The sequence below is a fragment of the Chinchilla lanigera genome, unplaced genomic scaffold (genome assembly GCF_000276665.1).
Source record: "Chinchilla lanigera isolate Chin_1 unplaced genomic scaffold, ChiLan1.0 scaffold00112, whole genome shotgun sequence".
NCBI lineage: Eukaryota > Metazoa > Chordata > Mammalia > Rodentia > Chinchillidae > Chinchilla > Chinchilla lanigera.
In genome coordinates this window covers 268,595-283,418 of record NW_004955513.1, presented here as the reverse complement: position 1 = coordinate 283,418, position 14,824 = coordinate 268,595, and the positions used below count along the sequence as shown (strand labels likewise).

The 14,824-nt window shown below is 60.5% G+C and overlaps 1 protein-coding gene across 1 annotated transcript in view; it reads right to left on the bottom strand.

The window, feature by feature from the left end:
• The window catches only part of Ncs1 (neuronal calcium sensor 1), a gene marked incomplete in the record, with an annotated part of 20,407 nt that extends 5,967 nt beyond the window's left edge, over positions 1–14,440 (bottom strand). The window contains 7 exon segments of the mRNA XM_005408341.2: positions 1,996–2,113; positions 3,902–3,979; positions 4,242–4,330; positions 4,859–4,937; positions 5,799–5,937; positions 13,955–13,979; positions 14,367–14,440. Coding sequence (XP_005408398.1) covers positions 2,015–2,113; positions 3,902–3,979; positions 4,242–4,330; positions 4,859–4,937; positions 5,799–5,937; positions 13,955–13,979; positions 14,367–14,373 — 516 coding nt within the window.
• Between the last annotated feature and the right edge of the window lie 384 nt (positions 14,441–14,824).

The window sequence follows — 14,824 nt, the reverse complement described above, 5'->3', positions numbered from 1 at the left end:
AAGGCCAGCCTGAATTACAGAGTGAGATCCTGTCTCAAATAAAACAAAACAGCAAAAGACTCCGCCTTTCACCTTGGGTTCCCTCTCCCTCTCTAGGGAAGCTCGCCCCATGGCAGCAGCCCAGCCCTGAGAAAATTTGCGTGGAACATCCCGTGCAGAGGGACCACGGCTGCCACATCGCATGAGTGAGCTCAAAGTGGGCCCCCTCACACCAGCGAAGCCTTCAGATAAAACTGCAGCCCTGACCAACAGCTGCTGATTTTTCCAGTCAGCCTGGGGTAGAGGACTTTCAGTGCTAAATCCAGAGGGCTCCTGGGCAAGTTAGGGCAGCTGGTCACACTTTGACAGCATAACCGCAGCCTCAGAAGCGACCTGGGTTCTGGGCCGCTAAGCTGCTGCTTTGTGCTCACGGAACACTCAGCTGTAGAGTGACCACAGCACTTAGAAAAAGTAGATCAGATAGACGATATACCCAGGACCAAGGGCTCCCCTTCATCAAACTCTTAGAGACCAGCGAAGTAAAACGACCACAACCGGTCACTACACACCCACCAGAACGGAGGGGGCCAATGCCAGCAAGAATGTGGGAAAAGTGGACCTCTGTCGCGACCCTCAGGGATATAAGGTGCCACTGACCCTTGGAAAACTTTGCTAGCAGCTCCCACCGCTGAGCAGACACAAATCCTGTGTCCCAGAAATTCTGCCTTAGCTCGGCACCGGCGCAGCAGGCTAATATTATGACTTAGTTATTGCGGACTGATCTGGCCGCCATCCCCCGAGTGCAACGATGAAGGATTAAATAGAAGAGTCAAGTGGTGTGGGTTAGGGCTCCAGGAGGGTCAAAACCCTCTAACAGAATTCGAGGTTCTCTGGGGGCTGAGACAAAGAACTTCTCTGGGCGGCCCGTATTTATTTGGTTTTCTGACAAAGGAGGGACATACTGAAGAAAACGCAGGAATCGAAGCAGAACCTTGGGAGACAGTTCAAAGACTTCCCCAGGTAGTAAGGTATGCTAATTCAGAGACTCTCTTATCTCCAGGTTGACACTCGTTGTAGGAGTGTGGAGCCTGCAGCTGCAGTCTCCTTTTAGCTAACTGGGGTTGAGGCCAGGCACCCTCAGCTGTGTCCTTATCTTGTCCTTTGAGGCGTCCTGGCTTGACAGGCCACTGCAGGCCTCAGCCGGGACCAGTGACTCACAGAGGTTCACCTACTATGAGTCCGCTGCCCTTCTCCAGACCAGGGGCCCGGGCCTTGGGCATGCTCACAAGTACACAAGGGGAGCCAACTGGTTCACTTTAAATCCGACTCAGAGCCACTTCCTAGTGGTCTCCACCACCAGCAGGACAGACACAGTCATTCACCCAGACACAGAGATGTTCATAGCAAGACAGGGCATGACACAGCCGGGCATGGTGCCGCATGCCTGTGAGCCCAGCACACGGGAGGCTGAGGCAGGAGGATCGTTGCAAGTTTGAGAGCAGCCTGGGCTACAAAAGTGAGCTCAAGGCCAGCCTGAACTGCATAGGAAGACCCTGCCTCAAAACGATAAAAAAAAAAAGCCAGGGCCTTGGGGTTCACTGCCATCAGCGCCCCTGGCCAGCATAGAAGACTTGACCCGGAAGAGGAAAGGGAAGATGAGCAGCAGGAAGGAGGGAACCTTTATGAGCAGCGGCAGTCTCTAGCGGGGCCGCGCTCCTCCCACACACATCCACCCAGGGCAACGCAGGAGCCGCAGCTGAGCCGTGAAGCACACAGCTGGGAGACCGGGTCTTCATCCCGGCTCAAGGCACCTTCGAGCCAGGACAGCTCATCTGCAGGCAAACCCGGGGTTGAATCAGAGAACGCAAAATGATAAAGACAGAGGGATGCAGGCCGACCTGGGCCCCCTAGGGCTCCCCCTCCAGCCCTGCCCCAAGTGCAGACCCCAAGTGCCCCTGCACAGCCAGGCTCTTTGCCGCCCAACCCAGGTGCGCCGTGGCCAGGTCCCCGACTCACCCCAGCTCTGGGCCCTGGACTATACCAGCCCGTCGTAGAGGGACAGCGCTTGCACGATGGAGGGGTCCGCCTTGGACCCCTCCTGGAACTCCTGCAGCGTCAGCTTCCCGTCCGCGTTCTGTGGGCAGAGAGAGGCGGCTGAAGCAGGAGACCCCGGCCTCCCAGGAGGCCGGTTTCTGGTGAGCCCAGCCCCGGCCTGGAACCCCGCAGGACTCCCGGCATCGGGTGAGGAAGGCAGGGGACAGGGGCTCAGGCGGGCTTGGTGTTCACGGCCTGCTGAGGACAGCAAAGACCCTCTCTGCGGCCCTGTCTCCGGACCCCAGCCCGGAAGAGGCCTGGTGGGGAGACTGGGGTGTGGGGAGACTGGGGTGTGGGGAGCTCCACGCTTGGCAAACCAGGAGCCCCACGGCTCTGTGCTTTGTACCGCCGCTCTGCCTGCGTAAATTGTGGTCTGTCCCAAGGGCGAGGAGCGCTTGCATTTCCGAGGTCACTTTGGGAGGGTACAGAAGCCAGCCTCACCCAGGATTCCCCAGCTGGGAGCTGGGAAGGCAGATGCCTGCCCCAGCAAGGCGGGGCTCCAGGGTCAGCACTGTTTTCCGAAGTCGGGGGATTTGAGGGTGTTCGTTCAAAACCCATCATCGCTCTGGCAAGGAGCACCCTCGAATCCACCATGAAAGGCTGCTACGGCTTCTCTGCGGCCCCGGCATAAACCTGATTACCGCCGGGAGACCGGCTCAGGCGGCCCCCTCGAGGGCGCTAATCTCTCATTTTTAATTAAGAAAGTGCCGGCCTTGGGCTCCGGCTTTCAGGGCTGGCACCTGTACCCCACCAGAAGGCACAAGAAGCCTTCAGCCAGAGATTTGTATTCTGTTACTGAAGGCACCCAGCCCTGGCTGCCTGGCCGCTAGGATTTCTAAGTTAATTTACGTTTAAAAGCCTTATTCTCATTTAAAAAAAAAAAAAGTTTGGAGCTGGGGATGCAGCTCAGTGGTAGTGAGGGGGCTGTGTGTCCGAGGCCCAGGTTTGATCACCAGCATGGGGAGGAGGGTGGAGGACAGATGGACTGACAGACAGATGGATGGGAGGATTGGCTGGCTTCTCAAATCAGGTCTGTAGATAGAATTCAGCGGGTCTGTGAACATCGATTGGAAAAATCCAGATTTTCCTTTTGCTAGGGCTTAGCCGAAAAGCAGCTGTCCCTTCTGTGTGCCTCTGGGTGACACCCCCACCCCACCCCAGCGGGACCTGTGACTGCAGCCTCTTCCTAACACATCCCGGTTGCTGCCGACACCACAGCTCTGAAGGACGGAGTGTCACAGCCCGGAATACTTCCCCACAGTGCCCGGCAAGCCGCACCCCGGCCCTGAGCCGCTGCCACATTTTATTGTTTAATGTGTGGATCTGAAGCTCGTGAGCTGCTGCGTCACACAGAGTCTTTATAAAACACACTTTGACAGCTGCAGTCCAAAATAAGCACCTTCCCTTCTGATCCTCTGGATTTTATCTTCTGCGGTGAAAGCTTTTATTCTGAGGAGTCCCTAGATCTCTCCAAAATGCCAAAGAGGTCCCCAGCAAAAAAAAAGTAAATAAATAGGCCAGCCACGGTGGCGCACACCTGTAATCCCAGCATTCCGGGGAGGCTGAGGTAGGAGGATTACTGCAAGTTCAAGGCCAGCCTGGGCTACATAGCAAGACACATCTCAAAAAACAAAACAAAAAAAAAAAAAAAAAAGGAAAGAAAGGCCAAGGACCTCACGGGTAAACTTAGAAGTCTGCACACTGGATGAAAGTGGCTTCCAGTTCGTAGCCATGCCTCTAGCCGGTCCCCTGGGGGTCAGTGGTAAAGCCAAGCCAGGCCCCTGCTCCCCGCCCCCACGCCCTCCCCCTCCCAGTGGGGCCCGGCTACCTTGTCCATCATGGCAAAGATCCGGTCCACCCTCTTCTCGGGCGTGTTCTCCTCCTCGGGCAGCTCCACGGTGTTCCCCTGCAGGGCGGCGCAGCACTCTGGCTCCGGGCTCGAGGCTGCGGCCTGGCCTGGTCCAGCCGGGACCCGACTCCCCCTCCCCCCCCTCCCCCACTACCCTGAACATTGCCCCGCTGCGCCCCACTGTCTACCCTGCCCCAGCGATGTCCAGAGCGCCCCGGCCCTCACTAGGCCCACTCTGTCCCCAGCCGATCGCCAGCCCGAAGGGACTCCCCACGGGCCACACGGGCCACCAGCTCAATGCCCCCCACGGGCCCCTCACCACCATCTGGTAGATTGCGTCCACGATATCCAGCATCTCGTTCCTGGTGATGTAGCCGTCGTTGTCCAAGTCATAGAGCTTGAAGGCCCCTGTAATCAAGCAGCCGGGGCTGTGCGACCCTGGCCAGGGCGGTGGGAGGCCCCCGAGGCCCCTGCGCTCTACACCTCAGTGCCCAGCAATGGACACGCATGCCCCGCACCATCGGGACTAGGGCTGGAATAACATTCAAGCAAATAAGTGGTGTACAGTGTGGAGGCGCGAAGCTGGGGCCTGGCCTCAGAGGCCTGTGGGGATTCTGACGGCCATCCCCAAGAACAGGGACCCTGAGCCCAGGCGCTCCCTGACTTCCTGCCTGACGCCAAACTTGAAGTCACACTCCTTCCCTGTTTGTTGAATGACTGAGTGAAATCAGTAGTCAAAACAGTGGCCACCAAAGAGGCAGATGAAGCGTGGAGCTGGGGCCTCTGAGCCCACCCCACATGCCCGCTGCCCCAAGTCTCCACCTGCCTGAAAGCCACCCTATTCCCCCTGCTTCTGGTCCCCCAGGGCTGCCTCCCTCTGCCCTCGGACCACCTGCCACTGCCCACCTAGGCCCTGGAGGGAGGGACAGCACTTACATCGCAGCTTCTCATCCAGGGTTCCCCTCGAGGTCACCGAGAGCGCCTGGATGAACTCGGAGAACTCGATCCGCCCGTCCTGAAGAGGCAGAGGGGACGGAGTGGGTCAGCACCAGACCACGGGGTCGGGACAGATCTTGGAGGGGCGTGACAAGGGCAGCAGGCATAGGATGCTCATGACCGACAGGCAGAGTGAAGGATGAGGGGACAGAGACAGAGGGTGACCCCACCCTGGGGCACCTAGGGAGGAAGCTGGGGCCCACGGCAGTGCTGGCACCTGGGAAAACGCCCACTGTCTGAGCCTCAGTTGCCTCATCCACAAAATGGGGGAATGAAAAGTACCTGCCCCTGGCCGGGGGCGGTAACCCATGCCTGTCATCCTGGTACTCTAGGAGGCTGAGGCAGGAGGACTACAAGTTTGAAGCCAGCCTGGGCAACTTAGGGACTTAGTGAGACCTTGTCTCATAATAAAAAAAAATAAAAAGGGCTGGGGATGTGGTTCAAGCCAGAATACCAGGTACAATCCCACAGGTATGTGTGAGGGCCCACTAATTGTAGCTCATGTTGAGGACTGGTCAGGTAGTGAACGTTCAGAAAACGCCAATAATGACGGTTAATCCTGCTCCTGATTCGGGAGGGATCGCCGTTTGTACATACGGGGAAATTCAGTGTTTACATGCTTGTCCACTGGGGGGGGGGGCAGAGTACACATTACATGTGCGGCTGTGCACGCGTGCACGAGAGTGTTCATGCATGTGTGCACGCATCTGTATATGTCTGCATGCGAGCACGCGGGTGTTGGCCCGTGCGCATGTGCGGGGTAGCCCTGCCTGCCAGGTGCGCGCGCATCTGTACATCCCCGGCCCATGCGCATTGTCCCTGGAGACGCCGCGGCTCAGAGCTCACCCGTCGACGTCCATCCACGCCCTGCTCAGCTCACCTTGTTCTCATCAAAGACGTTAAAGACGAACGTGGCGAACTTGGTGGGGTCCCCGAACGGGAAGAACTGCTTGTAGATCTTCTGGAAGCCGGCGGCGTCCAGCTGCCCGCTGGGGCAGTCCTTGATGAAGCCCTTGTACCTGGGCAGGGGCAGGGACAGGGTGAAAGGACCGTGTCACTGTGGGGAGCACCTGCCTAGGGCCCAGGAGATTGGTGATCCCAGCTCAGAGTGACTCCAGAGACAGAGTCACACACACTCGGCCACCATAGGCGTGCGCCCATCCCTGTGTGACCCGAGACAAGTGACACCACCTCTCTGAGCCTCGTCAGCATAAGGAAGGGGAGTCAGCGGGGGTCCACGGACACTGCGTCCAGAGTGCTGCCTGGCTCCACACCAGGGCTAAAAAGTAACCCTAGAGTTCCACACCGCACTCCTTGCACCCCAGGGCACCAGAGCCGCCCGAGTGGCCCCCGGCCCTACGTGGACACGCGCCCCTCCCAGCCAGCTCCAGCCCCGGTGCATCCACCTGGACTTGTCCGCTCCACCCCAGTGCCCAGCACGCGGCCCTGCGTCCGCATCCCAGTCCAACTCTGCCACTCCTTAGTGGACAGCCTGGGGCAAATGGCTTCACCTCTCTGAAACCCCATTTCTGCACTTAGGAAAAGTCATGGCCATTTATCATGAGCATCTGTGGGAGCTGGGGAGATGGTGCGTGGGCCCCCAGGACCACACGTTTGAAAAAGCATGACTTGAGCCACTGCACTGCCCCACCCTGTCATTAATGCCCGCCCTTCAGCGCTGTGAACTTAAATGTGTGCTGTTTCCTGTGTGTGCCCCTCTCCCTCGGTGGGCACACACTCCTCCCAGGACAAGTCCTTCCACCGCGGGGAGCCGGGGGCTCTGCCCTCATCAGCGCCCGGTGTGACCTCCACCGGGCCAGTCATGGCGGGGAACTCGGCGTATCCTACTCACTGAATGATGGCAACAGCCCAAGGAGTAAGATACGACCACGAAGCCCATTTTAAATATGTGGAAACTGAGGCTCAGAAAGCACAAGTCATTCCCGAGTCCCCCTAGCCTGGGGGCATCAGAGGTGGGGACAGAAGGTGGGAAATGAAGGGTCCCGATAGTTAGAAGACCAGATCGCTAACTTCTACACTGTCAGCTGTGACCGTGGGGAGATTCCACTCATCCGGCCATCACCGGAGAGGATTGTGGGAGAATCCTCTCAGACCTAAAGGACCAGAATGGACAGAGCCACACAGGCTGCTGAGGGCCAGGTAAGCGTGAGTGACCAAGGCCAGATGTCCAAACTAGGCAGGTTCCAGGCAGTGCCTGTGGGCCCCCTGGAGCAGGCTGAGGACAACCTGTGCCTGGCTCTGCACTCAGCTGTCCAGCTGTCCTTGTTCCATCGTAACCTCGGCTCACAACAATGTCCCCAACGACCCCACAGAGGAGGACCCAGAGGCTCAGAGAGGTCCCAGCTTCATCCCCATATGATGTTTTCAGCTCACCTCAGGGTCTACTGGGGTTGCCGTAGCTCCCACACCGGAGGACACAGAGCAGGACAGAGCCAGGGACAGTAACACCAAGCAGTGTGCTCCGTGCTCCTCTCCCCTCCCACAGCAAGAGGAAGGGACCCAGCCCCCCCCCCCCAGCTTTCCCTTGAAGTTGCCGCCGCGGCTTCCCTTGCTGGGCCAATGAGCAGAGTTTGAAGGATAAGATCTGTTCCATGACCCCAGGGCACCTGGCCAGGATGGACCGGGCAGAGGGTGGAGACATGCCCTGTGCCAGGACTCCACCAGACCCTGGAGGCCAGGAGGGTGGATTTACCCCGGCTGTGTTCCTTTTTGTGTGTGTGTATCTTTTTGAGACAGTCTCACTATGCAGTTCAGGCTAGCCTTGAGCTTACTCTGTAGCCCAGGCTGGTCTCAAACTTGAACCGATCCTCCTGCCTCAGCCTCCCGAGTGCTGGGATTATAGACGTGCACTACCACGCCTGCTTCCCTCTGTGTTCCTACAGCCCTTCTTTGTTTTGAGACTGTGTCCTGCTACGTAGCTCAGGCTGGTCTGGAATTCTCAGCCATCCTCCTGCCCCGGGCTCCCAAGTGCTGGGACTGCACATGTGTGCCGCCATCTCGTCTGGTCCTCATGGCCCTTCTAACCTCTCTGCCACTGCGGTTTGCCTTACTCAGAGGATCTTAAAAGGCTGTTAAAAACAATGAAGATAAAAGGCGCTTGGCGGCGTCTCCCGGGTCCTGCAGCCGGCTCCGGGTCACTCCCAGGAAGGCAGACACAGCCGCTGAGCAACTCCCGAGGGCTGGCGGTGGGGGCAGCCTCCAGGGCCCACAGCCCTAGCACCCCCAGCGGGGTCCAGAAGCCCCTCCCCCAGCCCTCGAGCTCCCTGTGACCTCTTCTCCACTTCGAGGCACCGGCCACCCCATCGCCAGCCCGCCCGGCCCCACTGCAGCAGCGGTCCTGCTCACTCAGGCGACGCTGATCAAATTCCTCATCTCCTGAACGGAAGGTCCTGGTCCTGCCTCCGTGAGCAGCCTGTCGGCCTGGTGACTCCCCACCCTCCTGGTGTTCCTCTCTCTCTCTCTCTCTCTCTCTCTCTCTCTCTCTCTCTCCCTCTCTGTGGTACCCAGGTGATTCACACTAAGCTACATCCTCTGCCCTTTTTTATTTTGAGACAGGGTCTCCATAAATTGCCCAGGTTGGGCTGGAGCTTGTAGTCCTCCTGCCTCAGCCTCCCAGAGTGCTGGGATGACAAGTGTGCCACACCGTGCCTCGCTCCTCTTGGTAATTTCCCATCCATGAACCCCTCCCCTGCTCACTGCCTCTGGTCCAGGGGCACTGGGAGTTTCAGCCCAATCTCTGTCCCTTACTGCGACCCAGGCAGCCAACCTGAACAAACCCCGCTCACCATCACCTGCTCAGCAGCTGCTTCCTCCAGGGAGTCAGTCAGGCCCCTGATCCAGACCTCCGGGGTATCCTCTGTGCCCGGCGGGGACCACACTATCACAGGTGCCCTCCCTGGAGTTTGAGCTCCTGGATGCCCCTATGCCAGGGTGCCCCACATGTGGCCTGAACAACGTAGGCCTAGAAAATGCACTCACGCAAACCACCAGGTAGGGCAGAGAAAGCAAGGGCCCAGCCCGGGCCTGCAGACCCTGGCCTGGGCCCCAGAGCTCCTGGGCACGGTTAGAAAAGCATCTGTGTGTACGGATGGGCTGCTGCAGGCCCAGAGAGGGAGCAAGTACAGCCCAAGGTCACACAGCAAGTCTGCAACAGAAACAGGGCTCAGATCCAAGGCTCCGGCTCCCCCCTCCACCGTGCAAGCCGGGCTGCTCCACCCCCATGCAACGTAGGCAAGCTGAGGTACCCAAACATTATGTAACCCATTGTTCATCCCGGAGCGGTGGGGGGGAGGCACCTGCCCAGGCTGGAGCAGAGCGAGAGGGACGTGCTGCAGCTCCCCACCTGGCGCCCCCAGACCTCTAATCACCCTGCAGACGCCATGCCTCCCTCCATGTAATTCAGAGGTTCAAGCCATGCATCCAGGGCTGGCAGAGGGGCAGTCCCAAAACAACCGCACCCCTCCCACAGCGGGGGCCACCAAGGGAGCTGCCACCTCAGGACACAGATGGTGCCAGGGAACCTGATCCTGGGTGACAGGGAGATGTGACTCCCTCCCTCTCCAGCCCGGGGCAGGCCCCAGCCCGCCAGCCGCCTCCTCCTGCCCCTGTGGAACACGCTGCCAGGGGCCCAGGGCGGCACACGGCCCTAACCTGTTGCACTGGGCCAGGATCCTGCACAAGCCCTGCCCCACAGCGCCTTGCCCCCTGCTCCCCACCCCACCCCACACTTGACACTTGGGGACAGACCACCCTCTATCGCAGGGACACTGTGCGTTATACGGCAGCAGTGTCCCCAGCCTCCAGCTACCCACAGACCTGGGAGGTGAGGGCCCTGACACCCGCCTCAGGGATGGGGGAACTGCGCCCCTGCTGGTTCAGGGCCTCCTTGTGGCCGTTTCTCCTGCTCAGCCTGCCCCTTCCCTTCCCCTCACCCCCACAGCATCACTGCCTCCAGGCCCGGGGCCCAAAGACCAGGGCACACTCTCGGCGCCCTGGGCTGGACGGGGCGTGAGGGGCACCTCTCACAGTGCTGAGACTGACCTGTGTCCCTGAGGCACCGCCTGGGCCATCGAGGCAGGGACAGTCCAGTTGTGCTACGACACAGTAGTCCTCAGCCAGCGTCACAGCCACGTGGCCGGAAGTGGGCTCGGGGGCAGGGCCGGGGCCCGGGGGCCAGCTGTTGCCAGCGCCTCCTGCTTCACTCTGCACCTTGCTGGCCCAGGTCAGGCCAAGGGGAGGGGCAGAGCGGACATGAGGGGCAGCCTGGTGCCGCAGCGTGACCAGGTAGGGTTCAGGTTGAGATCTCGGGCCCAGCCCCTGAATCTCCAGGCCCTGGAGGACCGATGAGCCCGGGGGTGTCCCACGCAGGCCCCAACCTCAGACCGAAGTTTCAGCGAGCAGCGGAAGGGAGCGGCCAGGCCAGGGGCCCTTCGTTACGGCCATCGTAATGCCCCCACCAGAGACCCCTGAGAAGGGAGAGAGGCCCTTGGACCCCTCCGGGGGAGGCGAGGCAGGCCCAGGCCCGCAGCTGCAGCCCAGTGGTGGGTACGCAGGCTGCTCTGCAGATGGGCGAGGGGGTGAGAGGAAACCCAGCGCCCACAGCTACCTGCTTACACCCCACTGCAAGGGAGGGAAGGGAGATCTGCCGCTCCGAGAACACCAAGGCTGGCTGCCATTTGCGAATCCCGCCTCCTGTCCCCGCTCCTGCCCCCAGCCCCCTGCAGGCCTAGGCCGGCTGCCCACCTGCACCCCCAGGGGGACCCCCTGCACCTCGTAGCCTGGGTCTCCGATGTCCCAGCCGCCAGCACTGGCCCGGCACACAGCAGGTGCTCAGCAAGGAGCGGATGAGTGAATGCAGGTGTGTGTGCTCGTGGGGACACCAGGTCCCGTTCCTACGAGGCCTCTGGTTCCTTCGGGCCCCGCACCAGCGCCAGCACCAGCACCGCCTTGCTCGTGCCCCACAAGCCCCAGCCTGCAGGGACCTTGGAGCTCAGCGGCAGGGGCGCGGCGGGAGAGCAGCCCGCGGCTCCGTCTCCCCTCCCTCTCCCGTCAAGGACAATGCGGCAGCTGCGTTCCTGCTGTGCCGGCACCAGAGGTGGGAAAGGGGAGCCGTGGGGAATAATAAAGCAGCACCCCAGGCTGCAGCGAGGCGGTGGGCACAGCTGGGAGGGCAGCGTGGTGGTGGCAGACGGATCCCTGCCATCTCTCCCCTCAGTCCCCTCCCAGAACTCACTGTGGGAGGCCTCCTCCCGCTCCCAGCCGCCCCCCCCCCGCCCCCCGGGGCTTCAGCATCCCACAGCGCTGTGTGGCCTGGGTGAGCGTCTCCCCTTCTCTGAGCCTCTGTTTCTCCATCTGTAAAACGGGGCCACTCCTGGGACTTGCCGCAGGGCCCTGCTCTAGGGACCAGCAAGCACCGCCCACGGGGGGAGGCAGAGGACGTGATGGGAGCCCTCCTCGTGGCCCTCCCTTGCGTGGGATGGGCCAGCTGGCCCCGCCCAGGCGCCTGTAGGATCCTTCTGCTGCCACCCACTGCCTGCCTTATTCTGCTGGGGTGTTTGGTTATTATCCAAGGAAGAGAATTTGGAAAACAGAAAATATGAGCAGACGAAAAGGACCCACAATCTACAATCCCACCGCCCACCCCCTGGGGGCCACAAACGGACTCTAAGCAGGAGGCCACCACCCAAGGCCACCCCAAAAGCTCTCCCTTGGATGCCCAAAGGGGACCCCCACACCTCTGCCGGTCCCTGTTTCCCTCGCCCACCCCTGATGTGTCAGCTACCCACCCATGGGCTGGGATCAGGAACCTCAACTTTTCCAAGGGAGAGGCTGACATCAGGGGTGTTACAGTGGCCAAGTGCTGCCCGGCTTGCTCTTGCACAAAGGGCTAAGGGGACAGTGGCCTGAGGACCCAGCCTCTACCCCGAAGGCCGGTGCTACAGTCCCAGGTCACGGGGCCAGGCTCAGGCCAGCCAAGGGACAGTGACTAGGTTCGCTCGGTGTGGCTGCAGCTTGGAGGAGACAGACCCCAGCTCTGTGCTCTGTGATCCATTCATAATGTCTACCAGGGGCACGGAGGGAACAGAGAGGGCAAGGAGGCCACCATTTAACCACCTAGCGGGGCTGTGAGGTGTGTTATGTCTTAGAACTAGACTCTCCCCCCAGAAGGCTCATGTGGTCAGAGGCCAGGCTTTGAAAGGCAACTGGAGTGTGGGGGCGCCATACTGCCTCCCGTTAGGAGGCAGGGCCTGGGTGGAGTGGTCACTGAGATGTGAGCTGGAAGGGTAGGTTCTTGCCCACGGCCCCTCCCTTCTCTCTCTGCCTCCCGGTCACCGTGACGCGAGCTGCCTTCCTCCACCAAGCCCTGCCGCCATACCTTTCTGCCTTCGAGCCAGCTGTCCATTGACTGAACACCCCCAAGCCGTGAGCCAGATTCAACTTCTCCGCCTTTAAATTCTGGGGCCACCATGAGGATGGGACAGCTCGCATGTGTCTATTTTGTTTTGTTTTGTTTTGTTTTGTTTTGTTTTATTTTGTTTTGTTTAAGACAGAGTCTTGATATGTAGCCCAGGCTGCCCTTGAACTCTTGGTAACCCTCCGGCCTCAGTCCCTCACGCACTGGGACTACAGGTCTGCACCACCACGCCTGGCTCATGGCTGTCTCGTGCCCTCCCAGTGACACTGACCACTGCCTGCCGTGTCCAGGACTCCTTAGGGGGTGCTGGGCCTGCTCACGGCTCCAGGAAGCCTCTGCTGCATCCTTCACCTGTCACTCAAATACCCACACTGACGTAAGAGCCCAGGTCTGGAGCCCCCCACCTCACATCACCCCAGCCCTATCCCCTCCCAGGCACAGACCCGGGGACACCTCGGAGTCTCAGTGTCCTCATCGGACATGGCGGGGGGAGGCCACGTCCACCCAGGATGGCTCCCAGGAGTCAACCAGATCATGTGTCAAAGGCACCAAGGGCAGCTGTGGGGAGGCAGAGAGAGGCCGGGGGTCCCAGGCTGTCAGGGGAGAGTGCAGGTCAGTGAGAGGTACGAGATACACACCACCCTCACCCCACAACCCTGCCCGCCAGGCTGGAGGTCCCGGGAGGGGCCTAAGGGGAAGGCGCAGAAGCAGACAGGGAGGAGGGACCAAAGAGTTCCAGTTCACGGGAGAAGAATAATTAAGGCTGGCCAGAGGGCAAAGGTAAAAGGGCACAGGGAATTTGGCTGTCACCTGCATTCCTGTAGTCCCAACACAGGGAGGCCGAGGCAGGAGGATGACAAGTTCCAGCCCCACCTGGGCAACTTAGTGACTTAGTGAGACCCTGTCTCAAAACAAGAAGTACAAAAAGGGCTGGGGATGGAGCTCCACGGGGGAGGCGGGGCAGTGCGGCTGGCAGGGCCAGCAGGGCTGCACTGAGCAACGTCTAGGAACCACATAACGGAGCTGAGGGTGAAGACTTCACCCATGGTCCAGGGTGGGGCCTCACAGAAGCCAGACAAAGACTCCCATGGCTGCTCAATGCATGGGGAAGGGGAGAAAACACCAGGGTGGAAATCTAGGATGGCTTCCCGGAGGAGGAGGTCAGGTCTTCCCTACTGCCCGAGTCACAGTGACACACAAGCCACCCCGTCCCCCTGCCAGGAGCAGGCATCACTAATCCATCACAGAGCTCATCCTTCCAACCTCAGAACCCTTCCTAACACAGCCAGCCGCCAGGCAGCCACTGTGGATGCCCACAGCTGGAGTCCGGAGGAAACCCATCTGCCAGCCCTGATCTGGTCTAAGCGATCATTTTACAAAAGAGGCAACGGAGGCAGAGAGGGAAAGCGATTTTTCAAGGTCACAGGAGGAAGCAGTCCCAGCCCCCAACGAGTTCCTTTGAAAGCAGAGGCTGAGGGCACCCAGCCGAGGGCCCCCCCATCACAGGCACCCGGCCTGCCCACCGCGTCCAGCACAGAGCCCCCAGCCCGGGCAGGAGGGGGGAGAGAGGGGGCAGTGCGGAGGGGACGGCAGCTACTCACCACTGCTGCACCTCCTTCTCGGTAACTGCAAGAGAAAACACAAGAGTGCCTTTAGCTCGGGAGGTGGCCCTGGCACCCCTCCTGCCCTCCCACCCCACAGCCGGCCCACCCAGGCCGGGCAACCGGGACCACGCCCCCCAGTGAACAGTCCCAGGCACCAGCTCCATACCAGGCACCCTGGCATGAGATGGCACTGGCCGCATCCTCCCACTGCCCCCTTGGCACCCCTGCCATGCCCTGGAGGCTCGGGGTTCACCCTCCCAGCAGGACACGTTCTCTGCCCTCTCTGCCCTGGGACAGGAGGGTCTGTGACGGTGCTGGCTCCCTGGCACTCGGCTGCCACTGCCTGCGAGCTGGTTCCAGGCTAAGTGGATACCACTCTCTGCCCCGAGGCCCCCTGCCTTCCCCTCACCCTGCATCTCCAGGAGGACCAGGCACGGCTTCACAGGGAGCCAAGAACCAAAAGCCGGACCAAGCTGCACAAACTCCTGCGGCAGCCTCTGCCCAAACAGCCTTTGCCTAACCACAAAGCAAACCAGCGTCTGCTCTGAGAAGCACTGAAATCAGGACAAGCCGGAACCAGGCCACGGTTCCCTCCAGAACCACCTCCACGGCCACCATCTCCCATCTCCCTCTGTGTGACTGAGGGGTGCCCCTGAGCTCCTTGTGCCTCAGTTTCCCTGTCTGTAAAGGCAGGCAGGACAGTACCTGCCACACAGAGCTGTCCCCAGAATTCAATCCCACCAGGTACAGAAGCTTCTGCGTCCCCAGAACAAGGGCAGCCAGGCACCCGGACAGCTCAGCATAGGCTTGTCGGGGGCAGGAATGCACGGGGGAACGAGCGAATGAACGAACGAACGAACGAACGAG